This window comes from Sminthopsis crassicaudata, chromosome 4 (assembly GCF_048593235.1).
Source record: "Sminthopsis crassicaudata isolate SCR6 chromosome 4, ASM4859323v1, whole genome shotgun sequence".
NCBI classification, from domain to species: Eukaryota; Metazoa; Chordata; class Mammalia; order Dasyuromorphia; family Dasyuridae; genus Sminthopsis; species Sminthopsis crassicaudata.
In genome coordinates, this window is record NC_133620.1 from 160,506,744 (window position 1) to 160,528,222 (window position 21,479).

General features: G+C 34.1%; 1 protein-coding gene across 2 annotated transcripts in view; it reads left to right on the plus strand.

The window, feature by feature from the left end:
• MAP3K5 (mitogen-activated protein kinase kinase kinase 5) overlaps positions 1–14,001 on the plus strand; it is a 250,131-nt gene extending 236,130 nt beyond the window's left edge. For both annotated transcript variants that reach the window (XM_074309740.1, XM_074309739.1), the window contains 5 exons: positions 4,141–4,384; positions 8,524–8,636; positions 9,955–10,067; positions 11,909–11,985; positions 13,226–14,001. In XM_074309740.1, coding sequence (XP_074165841.1) covers positions 4,141–4,384; positions 8,524–8,636; positions 9,955–10,067; positions 11,909–11,985; positions 13,226–13,286 — 608 coding nt within the window. In that variant the 3' untranslated portion in view covers positions 13,287–14,001. The remainder of the gene's footprint in view (positions 1–4,140; positions 4,385–8,523; positions 8,637–9,954; positions 10,068–11,908; positions 11,986–13,225) is intronic.
• Positions 14,002–21,479: the final 7,478 nt, after the last annotated feature.

A 21,479-nucleotide genomic window follows, 5' to 3' on the forward strand; every position in this document is an offset into this window, starting at 1 on the left:
AATGGAAAGATATTTTCTAATACCCTCCTAAATCTCTTCTTCCTTTCACCACTGAACTTTTCAAGAACAGCAAATACTTATTACTGCTACTCCCTTGCTATTTACCTTCTTTCTCAGCCTCATGAACTTAGACTTACACACACACACACACACACACACACACACACACACACACAAATGCACATATTCTTTCTGGCTCTCTGGCTCTAGTTGTATCTCAACTGATTTCCCCCTTGTTAAAAGTTTTGTTAAGACTTCTAATTTTCTATTACTGGTATTTCCTAATGAATACATCTTCTCTCCTCCACCTTTAAAACTCTTTCTTGTAACAAATAACAGCACAATAAAACAGAGCAATACACTGACCATATGTAAATCTCATTCCATAACCTATTATAAAACATATACAAAATGGGAATTATTTTTTTAAATGAGATAATAAATAAATATTTCTTTAGCATAATCATATATAAAATCTTTTTTGCTTTCACAAAAGTGAAAGAAATGTGATTGAACATACATCATTATTTTTTTTAAATCTTGGCTTAACATTGTGTAATATAGAAGGTCAAAGATCAGGTTCTCGATTTAGTTTATTTCAATACATGGTTTTAGTGAATGTAATAAATGGAAAAGATATGTTTCAAGGATTTGAAATGAATGAAACTTATTGAGGGCAATGTTTTCTTAGTCATAGTTACTCACTCCATGCTACCCTGTGAAGAATTTTTTGAAACTTGGCTAGTAAATTTTCATCTTTTGTGAGATCAATGAGTTCTTTGCAAACTAATCAAAATATGTATATGTTTAACAAATTGTTCAAAATCTATGGATATTCTTTGAAAACATTTTAAAATAGAAAATGGGGTAGGGTGTTAAATGTATAGATGTGAGAATTTTGTAGATGCCATATTTTCATTGTATTTTGCAACAAAATCACAACAATGGAATCATTTCCAAACCCCCATGTCCAAGATGTTCTCTCCACAGCATAAGCATTTTCTTCTGAAAAGCAGTTACTTTTTCCTTGTTAGAAAGTTATCCTTTACTATGAAGGGACAGACTGTTTTGTTTTGTTTTTTACATATCTTCTAAGTCCCAGCTTCTTAAATTGTAATTCACAACCCTATATGGGGTCTTGTAAAGTTATGATTTATTATCAGATGTTTGGTTTCTATGCTTATTTTATATACCTCTATACATCATAATTTCTTGAGTAAAAAGTGGTTGCAATTGGAAAAAGTTTAAGGAGCTCTGATACAGATATAACATGGCTGATGGTGTTTTTTGTTACCATGGAAAAAAGTCAACAGACTTGGAACACTACTTTTTTTTTTTTTTTTTTTTTTTTTTAAGTCCAACTGTTCCAACTGTTCTTTTCAACAGTAGCACAAGATAGTCAGGGAGGGCTACCCAAACTCTGGGTAGTCCAAGAGATTTTTATCATCACTAACCATCTGATGTCCTGTCAGATTAGGACTGTTTTGATATTATCATATGGCTAATGAAGAGCCAGTTGTACAGCAAGAAGTGTCAGCTCTGTCTTAATTCCTGTTGTTCACCTATGGTTAATATTATATTTAACCTGTTTCTTTTTCTTTTTTCTAAAACATTTGCCCATTCTTTGAGGGTTACTTTAATTATAATCAAATAATTTCCACAACTCTTATTTAACAGGACACAGATAAGTAACAATTGCATTGTGCTCAAAGCAAATGAGTAAAAGTATCTTTCTCAACTCCTCCAAACTAGATCTCTCATTTTAGAATATTTCATATGTTTAATATATAAACATGTCACTCCCTGACATACAGATGATATGAAAGTGTTATCTTCCATATATTAAGTATTAGTAAATCATTATACCTTTCTATTTTTAGACAAAAAAATGAGGCATTATGACATAGTGGATATGAAAATGCCCTGGGTTCAAATTCTTCTTCAGACTCATATAGTTCAATGATATTAGACAAAGTATTTCACTTCTGTCCCATTGGACTATTCATCATTTTCTTATGTGTTCTGCCCTTTCTCACCTTTGCTCACAGCATTCATTACCTCTTTTGGAATGTCTTCTCACCAACAACCCTTTCAAAATCCTAATCTTTAAGGAAGGATCCACTCCAGTTGCTACCTCTTTTACAAAGCCTTCCCAGCTCCCAAACCTGGAACTTCTCCTCTTCGTACTTCCTTAGCATTTTCTCTGATCTCTTTTTTAGCACTAAAATCTATATACTTTGGATTGGGGTTGTTTGTAGTTTATATCTTATCTGTACTGCTAGAGCAGAGACCATGTCTTCATCTGCACACTTTTCAGAATTGTCTAGTATAGTACTTTGCTTATAGAGGCTGTTCATATCTTTGCTGAATGAAAGGTTCTCCATGAAATAACAATTAGTCACATTTGCTGTTAAATTACACCTCCAAGTATAATTTTAGTTTAGTTACCAATGGAAGTTACTTTAGTTACAACTTGGTGATTTACATGAATCTATTTTACTGGACCCAGATAAGATGCAATACATTGCAAATTCATCTCCAAATTCAAGGAGACAAAAATCTAACTTACAGATATCAAACTTACTGATGTTCTGCTTTCTCCCTTCTCTTATCTCCTCTTCCCCCCATCCCACTACCATTGGAATGAGACTGCCTACCTCTAAATTACTTCACACATCACAGCCTAATGTCATAGAATCCCTACCTTTATCACTTCCTTCACTGGATCTTTCCATCCCCAACCAGCCAATACTGCTATATTCTGTCTCCTGCTACAAATTCTAGATTGCACTTCCATACCCTGCTTGAGTCACTTCCCATAGTATCTAGAAGTGTAAATATTCTCTCCTGTTGTAGAGGGGTCAAAGTGTAGATTGAGTGGGAGGGTGGTAGTATGGACAAGATTATGTTTCCACTGATATGGTAGGGAGAAGTTATGTTCCTGGACCTCCCTAGACTTTAGATTCTACTTTCCCAAAGAGAAGAGTATTAACATAAGTAAACTTTCTAGTACTGTTATTATTATATTAATCTAATTTCTTCCAGTCTCCCCACTTGAATCCATTTTCCATACACTAACAGGTTTACATTAATGAAAACTATATCTGACTTTCTCTCCATTACACAAAAAACTTTTAGTAGCCTTTTCACAGCAAACACAAATATCTCAGGTTGGCATTTAAAGCCTTCTATAATTGGGCTCTCACCTTAGCTTTCCAATCTTTTTTCATATTTCTTCCCTTCACACATTCAGCATTACATCCAAACTAAGCTGTTCACTGAAGTCCTGCCAAGAATGCTTTACTCTTCTTTGGGCCACCTCTTCTCAAGAATCCTTGCTTTCTTTCAGTATCAGGTAGCTCTTCCTATAGAATGCCTTTCCCAGTTGTCTCAGTTAAGTCAGAAACTGACTTATTTTTGACTTGGTATTCCCAATGCCTAATGTGGCCCTTTATTCATTGTTTTTTCCATTGAATTATTTATATCAATATATCAAAAGCCCTGGGAAAAAGAGCATATATAGTGCCATTTTGTAGATGAGGAAACTGTTTCTTTGAAGTCATTTTTATTTATCAGATAATTAGTAAGTGGTAGAGCAGGACACAGAACCCAGGCTCCTAGTTAATTGCTTTTGTGAATACATCATTAAGTGGACTTTTGTGGGGCTCACTTGGAAACCTAAGAGGGATTAATAACCTTTTTTCTTATGGGTTTATGAGTTCCAAGTTCTGCCATTCACTAACTCTGTAATACTGGGCAGTTCATTCACCTTGTCTGGGCCACTTTTTCTTATCTATAAAATGACTATGTAATTCTTTTTTTTTTTAAATAATACTTTATTTTTTTCACCAATTACATTTAAATACAATTTTTTACATTCATTGTTGTTGTTTTTTTTTTTTTTATTTAGTTCAAGATTCTAAATCTCTCCCTTCCTTCTCCCTTCTAGAGATGGCAAAGCAATCTAATACAAGTTATATATGTAGTGCATATATGTAAACCATTTCTTATTAGGACCATGTAATTCTTAATGTCTCTTCCACTTCTAAAATTCTTTGTAATTTTGTATTACAGAAACAAAGTGAATGCCTGTTATGTTATATCAGAATATGATTTAGTTAATGCTGTTGTCCCTCCTAGAACTGAGGCCACACTTCAGTCTCGCATCTGAAAGTGATACAGCTGATCAGGACGACCTGGATGTTGAAGATGACGGTGATGAACAGCCTCCCACTCAAACTAATCGAAGACCTCAGGCAGTCATTGAAGATGCTGTGGCCACATCTGGAGTGAGCACACTCAGTTCCACAGTATCTCATGATTCCCAAGGTGCTCACAGGTCTCTGAATGTCCAGCTTGGGAGAATGAAAATAGAAACAAATAGGTAAGTGTTCATTTTGTGAATCCTTTTTTTTTTTTAAGTTAGTTTTATTGACTCTATTTAAAAGAAAATTCTATATCTCCCTCTTCCTCCTACATTTCAAGGAATTTAACCCTGCCATGAGGGGGAAATGCAGTTAAAAAACAATTGTGTGAACTTGATAGTACATGCAACATTTTATCCTAATAAATAGTCCCCTGCTTCTTTGCTGAGAGGAGGGAGGTATGTTTCATTATCTGGTTTCTGGGACTGTTAATAGTTTTTCACTTACCAATTTCACTTCCTTTTAGTGACATTTTCATTTACATTGTTGCAGTAATTGTGAATATCATTTTTTTGGGTTCCATTCATTTCACTATGCATCAATTCATACATATTTTTCCATGTTTCTCAGAATTCCTTGTGTTTGTAATTTTTTGCTAAACAATAGTAGTCCATAATATTCATATTCCACAATTTTCAACCATTCCCCAATCTATGAAAACCTCCTTTGTTTCAAGTTTTTGCCATCACAAAAAGGTTCCACTATGAATACTAATGTATATATAGAATTTTCTTTGTTTTGACCACCTTATGACATAGGCCTAATAGTGAGATCACTAGAGCAAAGGGTATTAATTATTTAGTCACTTTTCTTGGATGATTCCAAATTGTTTTCTAGAATGGATATGATCAGTTCACAGGAATACTTACTAGATATTAGTATGTCTATTTTCCCACAATCTCCAAGTGTTGATTTTTCATCTTTGCTGGGATGTTGTTTTTTTTGTTGTTGTTGTTGTTTTGTTTTGTTTTGTTTTTAATTTTATAAAATTGACTCTTTTTTTTCTATCTACTTTGGTAGACAATGAAAATTCAAATAAATTCAGTACTTTTTTTAACATGATTTCTAGCTCGTTCTTTACAAAATAACATTAATGGATTCATGATTTCATCAACTTAGGTCTCCTTCCCCTCCACAGAAATTATAAATGCTCTGTGCCTTCTTGCCTATGTAACTTTTGTTCATATTTCCCCACAGATCCTTTATAGCAGATCAGTATAGTGGCAGAAGAAACTCTCCATTTGTACTTTTGCTATCATTGGCACACTTCTATACCAAACAGAATGTTTTAATTTAGCTAATTTGGTTGAAAACCACTTTTTCCCCCATTAACATGGATGTCAATTCATCCTTTGGAGCTTTATCCTTTAGGTTCTTTAGAGCAACTTCATATGTAACATTTCATAGACTGCCTAGGAAATAGATTCCAAAGCAAAATACTCCCTCTGACACATAGTTAAAGAACAGAAAGTATACATTCTTGAAAATCCATGGATTTTCCACAGTTCTTTCCAGAAAAAAGGGAGTGGGGCAAAAGTTAATGTTTCTAAGTGGTTTGCTTTTGACTAATTAAGGATAAACATTAGCAAATAGTTACTGTCAGGTTCATTTGACCAAAAAGACCAAATGTATTAAATTTAATTTGTCTTCATGGGACCTTGGTAGCACAGATTCAGCATATGTGTGACTTAAACTGACTGTTAGAATTTCCTCTTTCCCCCCTGCTTTTGGTATAACTCAAAGCCTAAATCTTTATAATTTATAGCTTCCTTTAATAACAGAGAATCAGCTGGTTACAGTTGATTTTTTTAACTCTGGCTATGCAAAGAGATGGGTTTTTTGTTTGTTTGTTTGTTTTTAGACAAGCAGAAAAATAATTCAAAGCCTAAGGGATTCTTATTATAAAGGCTCAAATTTCATGACTAGGTTTATTATTAAAGATAAAAGACATATATTATCTTATTGCCACTTAGGAAAACTGTTCCATTTTTCTCTGGATAGTTCAGTAAAATTACTTTTCATTGATTTATTTAGATTTTTAAAAGTTAATCTGAAAAATATGAAACACATTCCATATCTAACTATATATATTGTGTTTTCAAGGTTGAAAAAATAAAATCTCAAATTACTTTAGTTTGATGAACAATTTCTCTTAGAGAGTCTTGTTATAAAATGGAGGAAGGGAGAATAGAAATCATGGCTTTCCCTGGTCTCATTTCATACTGTAATACTTGATTTCTTTATGTGTCAACACCCCAGTTCTCAGAGTAGGAGAATTTTCTTGTTTTTGAAATCACCTTTTGAGCCCAGCTTCTCCCACCTCCTCCTTATATCTGATCATACTTTCAATTCTTCACCCATTTGTGGAAATCCAGCACACACATGGACAAGTTTGGTGTGGGACATTTACTAAAAGTAATAATATAAGCTTTGCTTGAAGAGCTATGCTTACAAGGAATATATCACTTTTTGAGGCAGGCAGCCCATTCCTTCAAAGATGTAATTAGTAGTTTGCCTTCCTGGAGCTTCTACTCATTAATCTTTCTACCTTACTTATCCCACTCTTTTAGTTATTCCTCTCCCAAATTCCTATTCCTTTGTCTTAAAAGATTGCATAAATAATAAATTTTTAGATATTGCCATTAATTCAAAAGTCAATTTTAGTTTCACAGTTCTCACCGGTTAGTGTCACTAACTCACCAACAGACTATATTTGAAAAGTTCATTGTTTATAGTTTAGCAGAAATGGTGATCAGGTTTCCAGCTTGCCTACAGATTCATAATGTTCACATGAAGATCTTTGAAGTTCTGTAAATCCCAGCTCACCCATATACTTACTCATCCTGTGCAGTGCACTGACTGGAGTCAGTAGAGTTTGCTTTAAATGCTACCTCTAGGGATTTCTGTGTGTTCTATCTAGTCTCCTCATTTGTGAAATGAAAGTGTTGGACCAAAATCTCCTCCAGTTCTATGAGTTCCTCTAGATTCTTTGTATTGTCTGGATAATTCTGAGCATATGGAGTGTCCAGTTATTTTTCCTCCAAGCCACATAACCAACTCACCTCCATTTCTAGGATAATAATACTATTCTCTGGTAATTCCCTTATTGTTTGCTTCATCTACCTAATTCATTCTCCATAATATGTTTTATCCTGTTCACATCTGCTTTGCACCTCATAGACCCTTTTGATGTTCAAATGTTCCTGAGATTTTGTGGGCTAGTGAAGCGCAAACTTTAGCATATTCTGCCATTCTGGAAAGGCTTTGAATACCAAAAATTCTCCTATTTCAAATATTATGATATTTCCCTGTCTTTCCAGGGAAAAGTATATTCCAGGAAAGGATCATATGTGAGCATAAATTTAAAATTTGATGAAATCTTGCAGGACATTTACAAATGAGGTTTTGGTAGTTTAAATCAAGTCAAGTGGTGAAACCAGTATTGAACCCCAGTCTTCAAATACAGTATTCTCCTGTAGAGGAGAAAATAATGTTACCTTTCCAAAGGATTCCCCCCTTGTGATAGAAAAGAATGTTTTTGCTCACATCCCAAAAGTCACTCTAAGTCTATATTACTTTTCTCTCTCATATGTACCCTCATCACTTAGGGAATATTCCATTTTTTCCTCTCTCCTTAATTGTAATAGAAAGGGAGAGTTTCCTTATGACCACTACAGTAACAGTTCACTTCTAAGGGATATTTATAAGTTATTTGTATCTTAATGGTTGATTTTCCTTTTCTTGCCATAGTCAAAGCCATAGAACAGTATTTCTCAAATATTATTAGTTTGAAAAGAGAAAAGGAAATGTTTTTTCTTCATTGCATACATATTTCTCTGGGTTTTTTGATAATGGACTAGACTTTGAGTAGTGTTTGTTAAAACAGCAAGATTTAATTTGCTATTTTGTATTTACCAAAGAAAATAGGATAATTGGGGCAGCTAGGTGGAGCAGTGGATAGAGCACCAGCCCTGAATTCAGGAGGACCTGAGTTCAAATCTGGCCTCAGACACTTAGCTATGTGACCCTGGGCAAGTCAACCAAGTAACCCCAGCCTCAGGAAAAGAAAGAGAGAGAGAGAGAGAGAGAGAGAGGGAGAGAGGGAGGGAGGGAGGGAAGGAGAGAGGGAGGGAGGGAGGGAGGGAGGAAATAGGATAATGTGTATATTCAAATGATTTTGGTTGGAAATTGCATTTCTAGGATAAGTCATGTCGAATCCTTCCAACAGACAGAGCTCAGACTAGAAGATTTATTAATGATATCTTTAAATCTAACAACGTTTAGTCAAATTGTTCAATATGAATTTTTCTCTCTATAGATTGCTAGAGGAATTAGTTCGAAAAGAGAGAGAATTCCAAGCACTCCTTCATCAAGCAATCGAAGAAAAAGATCAAGAAATTAAACATCTGAAGCTTAAGTCACAACCAATAGGTAAATGATAGAGAATCTTTTTTTTTTTTTATTATCTTTTTTTTTTTATTATATATATATATAAAATGATAGAGAATCTTAAAGTAACACTTTTCAAATGGGTTGTAGTAACCAAAAAAATTAGGGCAAAACATAATTTTTGTTTCCTGTACTCAGTTGCCATATTTGAATCATACCTGTTAGCAGCATTTGCCTTGGGGGAAGGAGAAAATAAAGTCTATCATTAATGGTAGTAAACAATCAAAAAATCAATATTAATTAAGCACCTACATTGTGCCAGGCACTGTACTTAGTGCAAAAAAGAAGCAAATAAGTAAAAATAGGCTTTTGAAATATATATTATACACACACACACACACACATATGCATATGACATTGACATGACAGCATTGTGTTTTTCTCTACTTGAAGACCAAAGAAGCTAAAAACACACCTATTTTAAAGGTTTATAATGTAACACTTTACTGATATGTCCCCCAGTAGAGGTGGCCTATGTGTACCTTGTAAGGTAGAAAAGTCATAGCCTAGTTGGCTAAAGAGGAGAGGAAGAAAAGAGATTGGTGTTATGTTTCAGAACCTCCATTGATTCTCCCAGTGTGGATGTTCCCTCCAACTACATACATTACAGTAATTCTGTAGTTTATTAGACAGTTTTCATCAGTTACTGTGGCCCCAAAAAGATGTCACCTGACAGGCAAATTTTAGGTGATAAATCTTTCCTTACTTAGCCAGGCTGGTTTGTGGACAAGAGATGTGTTTCATCACCATCTGTACAATAATTCTTCCAAGCGTGCAGTGAATCTAGCTTAAACTTATTCTGCTAGGCTGCCTTTAACATCCTTGGGTAAGACATTACAATAAGGCTTCGTTGGCGGTTGCTGTTAGCATATTCAATTGTGTTATGCTATGGTCAAGTGAAAAGACAAATACTACACAATTGGCATAAATTCTGAAAGCTCACCAAACTAAGTAGATAAGAATGAAAAGTGTGAGGATCATTCTATCATTTCCAACAATCAGTTACAAAATTGTGATCTATTTTTATATGTATAATATGTACCAAAATATTCATAAGTATATCTATACACATAAACATATACATATAAACACACTATATATTTACATGTGTGTACAAGTATGTGTGTACGTACACACAAACTAGTTTTTGTTTTCTACCAGTTATGTTTTTTGATGACAGAGTGAAAACCTATGAAAATGTTCAGATCTTATAATTAGAAGGTCAGAGTTCCCAGATATCCAATTATATGAAATATACGTGGTGTAGAAACTAAACATTTACAAACCACATTTTCTCTAGACATTCCTGGACTGTATGTTTGTCACCTCAATTCTCCTGGCATAGGAGCTGAAGACTCTGAACTTATCGACTGGCTGAGAGAAAATGGAGCTGATGAGGACACTATAAGCAGGGTAAAAAAAAAAAAATGTTAAGAATCTGTGAGATAGGGGCAGGTAGGTGGCACAGTGGATAAAGCACCAGCCTTGAATTCAGGAGGACCCGAGTTCAAATCTGGTCTCAGACACTTAACACTTCATAGCTGTGTGACCCTGGGCAAGTCACTTAACCCCAGCCTCAAGGAGGGAGCAGGGGGTGGGAGGAAGGGGGAATCTGTGAGATAACTTTTAATCTTTTGAAAGCTAGAGGGTTTGGGGGGAGAAAATTTTCAAGCATGTTTCTAATATTAGAGTAGCAAAAAGTTGAAAAATCAGAATGGGTAAATAGAGCCAAGAAGAACAAGGAATATTTAATATTTATATCTAATTCAATCCCACAGTTTAAGAAATATTTTGATAAGACATTATTCATTTTAGAGGTTATTGTGGCATTTCTTTGCAATTGTAGACTTATTTGAACAATGAATACTTAGACTATTTAATGTAGTAATGAGATTGGTGACCTTAATACAGGCATAAGCAATTTCTTCTGGTCAAATAAGATAATATATCTAATTGTAGGATTCTCATTGTATATTTTTCCTGGGTTACAAATAACAACATAAATGATAATGCTTAAATACTTATCTACATGCTGGTTATAGGATGCATGAGTTATATTACTTCTTTCATGCTAGCTCAGCATTCTTACAAGAATGATACTGTCAAGATCTCAGGTTTTTGTTTAAAGTAAAATTATCAGAGATCATTCATGTTCCACCTTCCCCACACCTTCCAAGTGAAAACTATTGAGTGACCAGATAAAACTTAGAGCAGCTCTAGAAAATTGCAGTCTTTCAAGTTATTGATAAATGATTGGAAAAAGTATATCCCACCTATAAGATATATAGCACTTCATTCAATAATGTTAAAAAAAAAAAATCATGTCCCTGGTCAAGATGCGGATTGACATTGCTCTTCACAATGAAATACCAGTGATATCTGACTGCCTACAACAAGCCATATTAATCATAAACTATATTTGAAATTAAGCACAGCACTAATTCAGACATTATTTCTGTGTAATTTTTAATCATTTGGATATGAGCAAAGCTGAAATATTTTTTGATGTGTGTAGAGGGCTGAAACTCTGAATCAGACAAGAGAGCACTTAAGGCTACTTATTTGATGTGAAACAATGGCTTTATTAGCATATATTTGGATGATGACTCTCCTCACCATTGGTGCTTGCTGAATGTTTGGTAGTAAAGATAATCTTAGTCAAGGATTGGAGGGCAGAAGGAGAGGAGGAGAGAGGCTGGAGACTCCGGACTGCAAAATCCAGGATACATCTTTGGCAAGCCACATGGCAGCTTGCCTGCGTCCTTCACTTCTCCCCTAAAGACCAAGGACTTTGATTTATCTTGACTCTGGCTGACCCTGAGGCCCTCCAGGAAGCTAACCCATACTTTACAGATATGAAAAATATCTGCTAATCAATGTTAACTGAAGTGATGATAATGTTTAGTACATTTGACAAAGGGAACACAGTAAACATTTTAAAATCACTTGAAGAACATACATTTGCATGCTGACAATTCCCCTGGGGCTCCTAGATGGCCACACACCTTGCTTGCATTTATTTTCTGTTACTGAATATGCTTAAAAGTAATTGATGACTGCATGGTTTATTAAAGATATTTTCTATTTCAGCCTTTTAATAAATGAAAAACAGATTCTCCCTCAATTCCACAATAATGAGGAGTTATATTAAATTTTCTTTGATTTCTTTTTAAAATTATTACCATAATCTGAAATTAAAATCTAGTTACAAGGACTTCAATGTCCTTATTTTTATATCTCTTTTTTCCCCTTAGTTTTTGGCTGAAGACTATACTCTAGTTGATGTTCTCTACTGTGTTACTCGCGATGATCTGAAATGCCTGCGGCTGAGGTAACATGATTTTTTTTTTATTATTGTTTAAGGCATATAGTTGAGGCAACCTAAGTGGTGCAGTGTTTACAGTGCCAGTTCTGGAATCTGGAACAGTCTCACCTTCTTGAGTTCAAATCTAGCCTAGATACTTAATTGCTGTGTGACCCTGAGCAAGTTGCTTAATTCTATTTGCCTCAGTCTCCTCATCTGTCAAATGAGATAAAAAAGGAAATTACAACCACTGCATTGTCTTGCCAAGAAAATCACAAATGGGCTTATAAAGAGCCAGAGATGACTGAAAGATGACTGAACAACAAGGTATATGGTGTAGTGAAAAGAACAATATGGTAAGAGTCACAAAGACCAAGTACTAGTGTACTGCTAGAAAAGCCTTGTGAACATGGCCTCAGTTTTTTTGTCCATATAAGAACTTTATAATGTTCCATACTAACTCTAAAATTCTAAATTTTTTTTACAAAGACATATAGTTTAACTGATAGAATATTTTAAAATACACTAGACAAATATTTTTAGACTTTTTGCTGTATATTTCACAATATAAAAATTCTAAGACTTATTCCACTCCTGAATATACCATATTTTACAAGAATAGGGATCCTCTATAAAGAATTTTGTTATTGTTCAGTCATTTTAGTCAGATCTGACTTCATGACCCCATTTGAGGTTTCCTTGACAGACACTGGAGTGCTTTGCCATTTCCTTTTGCAGCTCAGTTGCCAGATGAGGAAATTGAGGCAAACAGTTAAGTGACTTGCCAGGGTCATATAACTAGTAAGTATTTGAGGCCAGATTTGAACTCAGGAAGATTCAACTTTCTGACTCCAAGGACCTCATTCTCGACTCTAAGACTTGGTTCTTCATCCACTGTGCTACTTAATTACCTATATGGATGCTCCTTAATAATTTTAAAAGTTTATATCTGATTTAGTTGCAGATAAATAGTTCTTTATATTAGTTTGAGCATGTAAAAAGCCACTTTCTAGAATGACTCATTTGAAAGATGTCATATTTCAAATTTTCAGTTTTGTTTCTTGAGATTATGCAGATTAGAGGGGAAAAGCAAGTCAGGAGTGGGGTTAGAATAGATTTAGGGGTGATACACAGTGTCATATTAGGAAGTTAAATTCAGGCTTTTTCTGGTCATAATAGCTCTCAATGTTAAGAAACCATATTGTATAGATGATTGAGGGTATTGTGGAAATGAAATATTATTCATGTTTCTTGTGTTTTTACCCAGGGGAGGGATGCTGTGTACGCTGTGGAAAGCTATCAGTGACTTTCGAGAAAAAAAACCTTGACTGTGTGTGTGGCTCAACATTACTCTGCTCTTCAGTGGATATTTTCAAAATTCACCCAGCACAGGACTGATGTTTTGAGGAAGGGTGGGTGCCAGATGGAGGGGGTGATGTGAGGCGAAGAGGGAGAATTGGAAGAGGTGAAGGAAAAGAAAGATCCTGCACTTTAATACAGTATTTGTTTACCAATGCTAAAAACAACACTGCAGCTTCCTAACTGCTTAAATTTCTACAATTCATATGGACTCTATTTAAAGAATGTTTAGTCTAAACATTTTTTACACAGGGACGTATTTTTATCCTAGGAGATATGATCCTTTAAAGAAGCAAATGTTAATTTCACACAAAAGAGATGTAACATTTCATATAATTGTGCATCACTGGAACAAAAGCAAAATGTGACCATAATTTTTTTAGGTTTACATTTGTTAATAACCTATAATAGTAATTCATAATTTCAGTTATTGTGTAAAACTTATTTTTAAGTGTGCAGAATCTGTGAGCAGTTGTTTTTACTTACTAGTTAATTATAATATTGTATAGTTTTTGTAACTTAAGTTTCTGGTCTATGGTACATTTGTTTTAGAGTTGTTTATGTACTACTGAACTGTACCAGTTGTATATGCCTGAATAATAGTAATGTTAGCTTGTTCTAAAGCTATCTATTGTGACACACATTCTTAAAAGTAAAAAGAATCTAAACATAGTTTTTGATAAATTCTGACTAGAGTTTTTATTTCATTTTGTGAAATCAAGTTAACTATTGTGTAAAATTCTTCGCCAATATGCTCACCTAAAACATTTAATGGAATTTAGGTTTTGTACAAGAGATCACAGAATGACTGACTATCCAGCATCCTTCAGAATCAGAAGCCAACAGCAATAATGACTAACATTTATATTCAAAAAATAAAAAAAGAAGAAAAGATAGTAGTCCTTAGCCTCAGGAAGCTTACAAACTATTAGGGAGGACTACATATATAAAGGGAAATTGAGAGCTGGAGAAGCTGCATATGGGGAGTGGAATGAGCTAGAGGTCCCATAACTGCCTCTACATAGGAAAGCTTTGGGAGGAACTTAGTGCTCCAGCTTTCCAATTAGAGAGAAGCGGGAAGGAGATGGATAATAAAGGCTGAATTAGAAGCACAAGAATGAGGTGTGGTGTTTGTTGTTGTTCAGTCATGACCCCATTTGGAGTTTTCTTGGCAAAGATATTGGAGTGATTTGCCATTTTCTTCTCCAACTCATTTGACTGATGAGAAACCTGAGGCAAAATTAAGTAACTTGTCCAGGCTCACACAGCTCGTATCTAAGGCCAAATTGGAATCCAGGAAGAGGAGCCTTTCTGATTCCATGCACAACTCTCTACCTATTGTGCCACTTACACAGTATATTCTTCATATATATGCCAGATACAGTATATACTGCAGGTATCATAAGTCAGTTATACATTAACAGCTCCTACTTATCCTGGAAAGAGTATCTTACCCCATGAAACCAAATAGAGCAACGAACGAAGAACAGAATGACTTAGATAATGTTACTATGTGCTAAGCACTAAGCACATAAAGACAAAACTAGAAGTATTAAATATTGAGGGATTCAAAGTCTATACTTCTTGGGCAAAGTCACAGAGGCAAGAGAGGGGATGAAATATTCAAGGATGATCTAATAAAGTCTTAAAAAAGTCAACAGCCAATGTATAACTAATTAGTCCCACATAAGATGCCATGGGGGAGGTAGGAAGGAGAAACAGAGTACCTATACTGTGCCAGATGCTATGCCAAATATTTTGTTATATCATTTGATCTTCACAACTCTGCAAGGGAAGAGCCCTTCTTATCCCTGGGAAAACTGAGGCAGAGGATAAGTGACTTACCTGGTCACACAATTAGTGTCTGGATTTGAACTCAAGTCTTTTTAATTCCAGGCCAGCTCTCTGTTCATTGCACTCTGACATAGTTTCTACTCTTGGAAAATTTTGTCTTGGAAACATGACTTAATGTGAAATGATCAGTTAATGGTATTGTAATCTCATATGTATTATTGTAACTCATCGTATGCATATTCTATGTAATAGATGTGTATGTATGTTCTAAATGGCTCTTTAGAAAGGTAATGTATATGTTAGGTACATTGTAGAATGTATTATATGTAGTATATATACCATGTTTAGCATATATGCAGTAAATGCTTCCTGTAGAATATTCTATATATAATAGTATAGTATAAAGATAATCTTTAATAAATTTGAATGTGTGAGATATCACCATATTTTAAAAAAATATTTTAGATGTATATATCCTATAAATAGCATTTATACTATGTGTAACATATAAATGCATGAACTTTTATAAATATATAAATTATGAGTGTATGTTAGCCACAAAAATTATATGAGTGGCAAATATTATATGTACCATATATACATGTATGGACTATATGTCTAATATGGATGTATGCTTATTTAGCACTTATGTACCAAATTTTACAGGATTTATCTATCTCCATCTCTATATATATCCACATTGTTCAATGGACATATACTATTATATTTAGTATCTCTATATATTATTGTGTATGATCTATATATGGTATATTCTGTGTCTAATACTATATATACTAGGTCAGTTCATTTTCAAGATGGACCAAAATGGCATCGTTCTGACATCAAATGACATTGAAATAGCTATCTATACTACTGTGCTATAGGATGTATGGTAGCCTCATATATAGTCTATAGCACTTATAGTCTAAATTTTATAATATATATCCATATATATTTATATATCCATACTGTTCAATGGACATATAGTATTATATTTAGTATCACTATATTTACTGTATGTAGTCTATGTATTATATTCTGTGTCTAGTACTATACATACTGGTTTGGTTCATTCTCAAGAAGAATCAAAATGACATCAAAATAACTATATACACTACTGTGCTATGAGATGTATACTAACTTCATATATATATATATATAGGACATATACATATATGTATATGTGCTTTATATGTATGTACCATGCAAATATCTAGTATATGAAGTTTAGAATGTTTTACATGATATCTGTAGTATCCAGTGTGTAGAATAATATATATCTGTCATACTTAGTCTGTGTGTGGAATATATACTAAGGCAACTAGGTGGTGCTGTAAATAGAGAGCTGCAGCTAGAGTCAGGAAGATTAATCTTGAGTTCAAATCCAGCCTCAGACACTTACTAGCTGTGTGATCCTGGGCAAGGCACTTAATCCTGTTTATCTCTGTTTGCTCTTCTGTCAAATGAGCTGGAAAAGGAAAAGGCAAACCACTCCTAGTATCTGCCAAGAATGGCAGATGGATGGCAAATGGATCAGTAGAGATTCTGAACAACAACAATAAATACTATATATTATACTACCTCAAAAAATCCAATATAATTAATTTCTTTGTTTAATAGTAATAACTAGCATTTATAAAGCACTTAAGTTTCTGCTATATAAATATTATGTCATTTTATCTTCACAAAAACCCTAGAAGGTGGGTGCTCTTTCCCTTTTATTGCTAATGAGGAAGCTGAAGGTGACAGGTTAAGTTACTTTGGGTCACAGAACTAATAAATGTATGTGGTCAAATTGGAACTCAGGTCTTTGTAACATAATGTCTATTATAATTCCTAACTCTAGCCAGCGTAATATGTAACTGCTTTGAATGATAATAATATTAACTAACATTTACATAGTGCTTACTATATTACAGGCACTGCACTAAGCACTTTACAATTATAATTTCATGTGATCCTTACAACACCCCTGTAAGGCAAGTGCTGTAATTATCATTCTGGTATGGGGATGGAAACATACACTTCATTGCAAAACATCATAATAGCCACAAGACAATAATAGCCAAATAATAGCCAAAACATAATAGCCAAAAGAATCTTTAAAGTGTTGTGGTAATACTAAATTCTCAGCATACCCAGCATTAAAGACAAAAATTCCTACTAAGAGTAGCAGAGGTAATTTGGTCACATCATGGGCTTGGTTATGTCTCTTTTGCAAACAAGGAGGGAACTCTACCAGATTGGAATGTAAAGGAGGAGTTGGGGACATGAGCTAAGGCTGAGTGGAAGGGCAGAACTTGGCAAATGAAGAGGTGGAGAACATGACTGCATAACATACAGGAAACAAGGACTAGACTGGCCTGGCTGGAATAGTGGAGATAAAATTTGAGTGGGAGGAGGTAGACACTTGCTAGATTAAAAAGAGCTTTGAATATCAGACTAAGGAATCTGAACTCTACAATGCTATTCTCATTACCTAGGATGATATAGGAGTTACATTATAAATGCAGAATAGGGAAAACATCCACATCCACTAAAGAAAAATTGCAGGTAAAAATATTTCAGTAAGTCAAGCAAAACCAGAGAAATGAAACAATTGAAAAGAATGTCAAGTACCTTATTAGAAAGACAACAGACCTGGAAAACAGATCCAGGAGAGACAATTTCAGAATAATCGGACTCCCTGAAAAATGTGAGGAAAAAAAGAGCTCGGACACCATTTTCGAGGAAATTATCAAAGAGAACTACCCAGACGTTTTGTAAACAGAGGGTAAAATAGACATTGAAAAAATTCATCAATCACCTACTGAAAGGGACCCTAAAATCAAAACGCCAAGAAATATAGTGGCCAAGTTCAAGAACCATCAGACAAAGGAAAAAATACTGGAAGCTGCTAGAAAAAAGCAATTCATATATGGAGGAGCCACAATAAGGATAACCCAGGATCTAGCAGCGTCCACATTAAAAGAACGAAGGGCCTGGAACATGATATTCCGAAAGGCTAAGGAACGTGGTATGCAGCCAAGAGTAACTTACCCAGCAAGAATGAGCATCATTTTCCAGGGAAGAAGATGGACATTTAACAAAATAAATGAATTTCATCTATTCTTGATGAAAAAGCCTACATAAAATGTTTGATCTTCAAATACAGAACTCAAGAGATTTCTAAAAAGGTAAAAAAATCTTGAGAACTATACTTCTGCCATAAAAATATGTAAAGAATATATGTATAATTTGTCCTAGAAACTAGAGGTGGAAAGGAAATTATATCATAAAAAAGTGTAAAGTGGTGGTACTGCATCACATAAAGAGGCAAAGGTAACCTTTTATATCTGAGAGAAAGAAAGGAGGGAGATGAACATAGTGTGTATCAATAGACATATTCGATTTACAGTGAAACTTCTTCCACTTCATTGAAAAGTGAGAGGGAAGGAGTAAGCTAAGGGGAAGGAAAACAGAAATTGTGAGGAAAAGAGGTAAAATAAGGGGAGGAACTTTAAGGTGGGTGAGGGATACTAAAAAGGGAGGGCTGTGAAAAGCAAGTGGTGTTCACAAGTTGAATACTGGGTAGAGGGGTAAGAGGGAAGGAAAGGAGAAAAGCGTAAGCAAGGATTAACTGGATGGCAAGCAATATAGAATTAGTCATTCTAACCATAAATGTGAATAGGGTAAACTCCCTCATAAAGAGGAAGCAGTTAGCAGACTGGATTAAAAGTCAGAATCTTACTATATGTTGTTTACAGGAAACACACCTGAAACTGGGTGATACATTCAAACTAAAAGTAAAAGGGTGGAGCAGGATCTACTATGCTTCAGGCAAAGCCAAAAAAGCAGGGGTAGCCATCCTCATCTCAGATCAAGCAAAAACAAAAATTAATCCAATTAAAAGAGATTAGGAAGGGCATTATATCCTGCTAAAGGGTAGCATCAATAATGAAGCAGTATCAATATTAAACATATATGCACCAAGTGGTGCAGCATCTAAATTCTTAAAAGAGAAATTAAGAGAGCTGCAAGAAGAAATAGACAGCAAAACTATAATAGTGGGAGATCTCAACCTTGCACTCTCAGAATTAGATAAATCAAACTACAAAATAAATAAGAAAGAAATCAAAGAGGTAAATAGAATACTAGAAAAGTTTGATGTGACAGATCTTTGGCGAAAGCTAAATGGAGACAGAAAGGAGTATACTTTCTTCTCAGCAGTTCATGGAACCTATACAAAAATTGATCATGTACTAGGGCATAAAAACCTCAAAATCAAATGCAGTAAGGCAGAAATAGTAAATGCATCCTGTTCAGACCACAAAATTACATTTAATAAAAAGCCAGGGGAAAATAGATCAAAAAATATTGGAAACTAAATAATCTTATACTAAAGAATGATTGGGTAAAACAGCAAATCATAGACATAATTAATAACTTCACCCAAGAAAATGACAATAATGAGACATCATACCAAAATGTGTGGGATACAGCCAAAGCAGTAACACGGGGAAGTTTTATATCTCTACAGGCCTACTTGCATAAAATTGAGAAAGAGAGGGCCAACGAATTGGGCTTACAACTAAAATTGCTAGGAAAGGAACAAATTAAAAAAAACCCAGACAAACACAAAACTTGAAATTCAAAAAATAAAAGGTGAGATTAATAAATTGAAAGTAAAAAAACTTTTGAATTAATTAATAAAATTAAGAGTTGATTCTATGAAAAAACCAACAAAATAGACAAACCCTTAGTAAACCTGATTAAAAAAAGGAAAGAGAAAAAGCAAATTATTAGTCTTGAAAATGAAAAGGGAGAAATCATCACTAATAAAGAGGAAATTAGAACAATAGTTAGGAGCTACTTTGCTCAACTTTATGCCAATAAATTCAATAACTTAAATGAAATGGAAGAATACCTTCAAAAATATAGCTTGCCCAGATTAACAGAAGAAGAAATAAGTAGTCTAAATAGTCCCATCTCAGAAAAAGAAACAGAACAAGCTATTAACCAACTCCCTAAGAAAAAATCCCCAGGACCAGATGGATTTACATGTGAATTCTACCAAACATTTAAAGAACAACTAACTCCAATGCTATGTAAACTATTTGAAAAAATAGGGATTGAAGAAGTCCTACCAAATTCCTTTTATGACAGACATGGTACTGATACCTAAACCAGATAGATCGAAAACTGAGAAAGAAAACTATAGACCAATTTCCTTAATGAATATTGATGCTAAAATCTTAAATAAGATATTAGCAAAAAGACTTCAGAAAATCATCTCCAGGATAATACACTATGACCAAGTGGGATTTATACCAGGAATACAGGGCTGGTTTAATATTAGGAAAACTATTAGTATAATTGACCATATTAATAATCAAATTAATAAAAACCATATGATCAACTCAATAGATGCAGAAAAAGCATTTGATAAAATCCAACATTTATTCCTACTAAAAACACTTGAGAGTATAGGAATAAATGGACTATTCCTTAAAATAATAACGAGCACATATTTAAAACCGTCAGTAAACATCATATGTAATGGTGATAAACTAGAATCTTTCCCTGTAAGATCAGGAGTGAAACAAGGTTGCCCAGCATTACTATTCAATATAGTACTAGAAACGCTAGCCTCGGCAATAAGAGCTGAGAAAGAGATTCAAGGAATTAGAGTAGGAAATGAGGAAATCAAACTATCACTCTTTGCAGATGACATGATGGTATACTTAGAGAACCCCAAAGACTCTGCTAAAAAGCTATTAGAAATGGTTCAGAATTTTAGCAAAGTTGCAGGATACAAAATAAATCCACATAAATCCTCAGCATTTTTATATATTACCAACACAATCCAACAGCAAGAGATACAAAGAGAAATTCCATTCAAAATAACTGTTGATAGTATAAAATATTTGGGAATGTATCTACCAAAGGAAACTCAGGAATTATATGAGCAAAATTATGAAACACTTGCCACAAAAATAAAGTCAGATTTAAATAATTGGAAAGACATTCAGTGCTCTTGGATAGGTCAAGCAAATATAATTAAGATTACAATACTCCCTAAACTAATCTATTTATTTAGTACTATACCAATCAGACTCCCAAGAAACTATTTTAATGACCTAGAAAAAATAACAACAGAATTCATATGGAACAACAAAAGGTCAAGAATTTCCAGGGAAGTAATGAAAAAAAATTAAATGAAGGTGGTCTAGCTGTACCTGATCTAGAACTATATTATAAAACAACAGTCACCAAAACCATTTGGTTGGCTAAGAAATAGACTAGTTGATCAGTGGCATAGGTTAGGTTCACAGGGCAAGATAGTGAATAAAAATAGCAATCTAGTGTTTGACAAACCCAAAGATCCT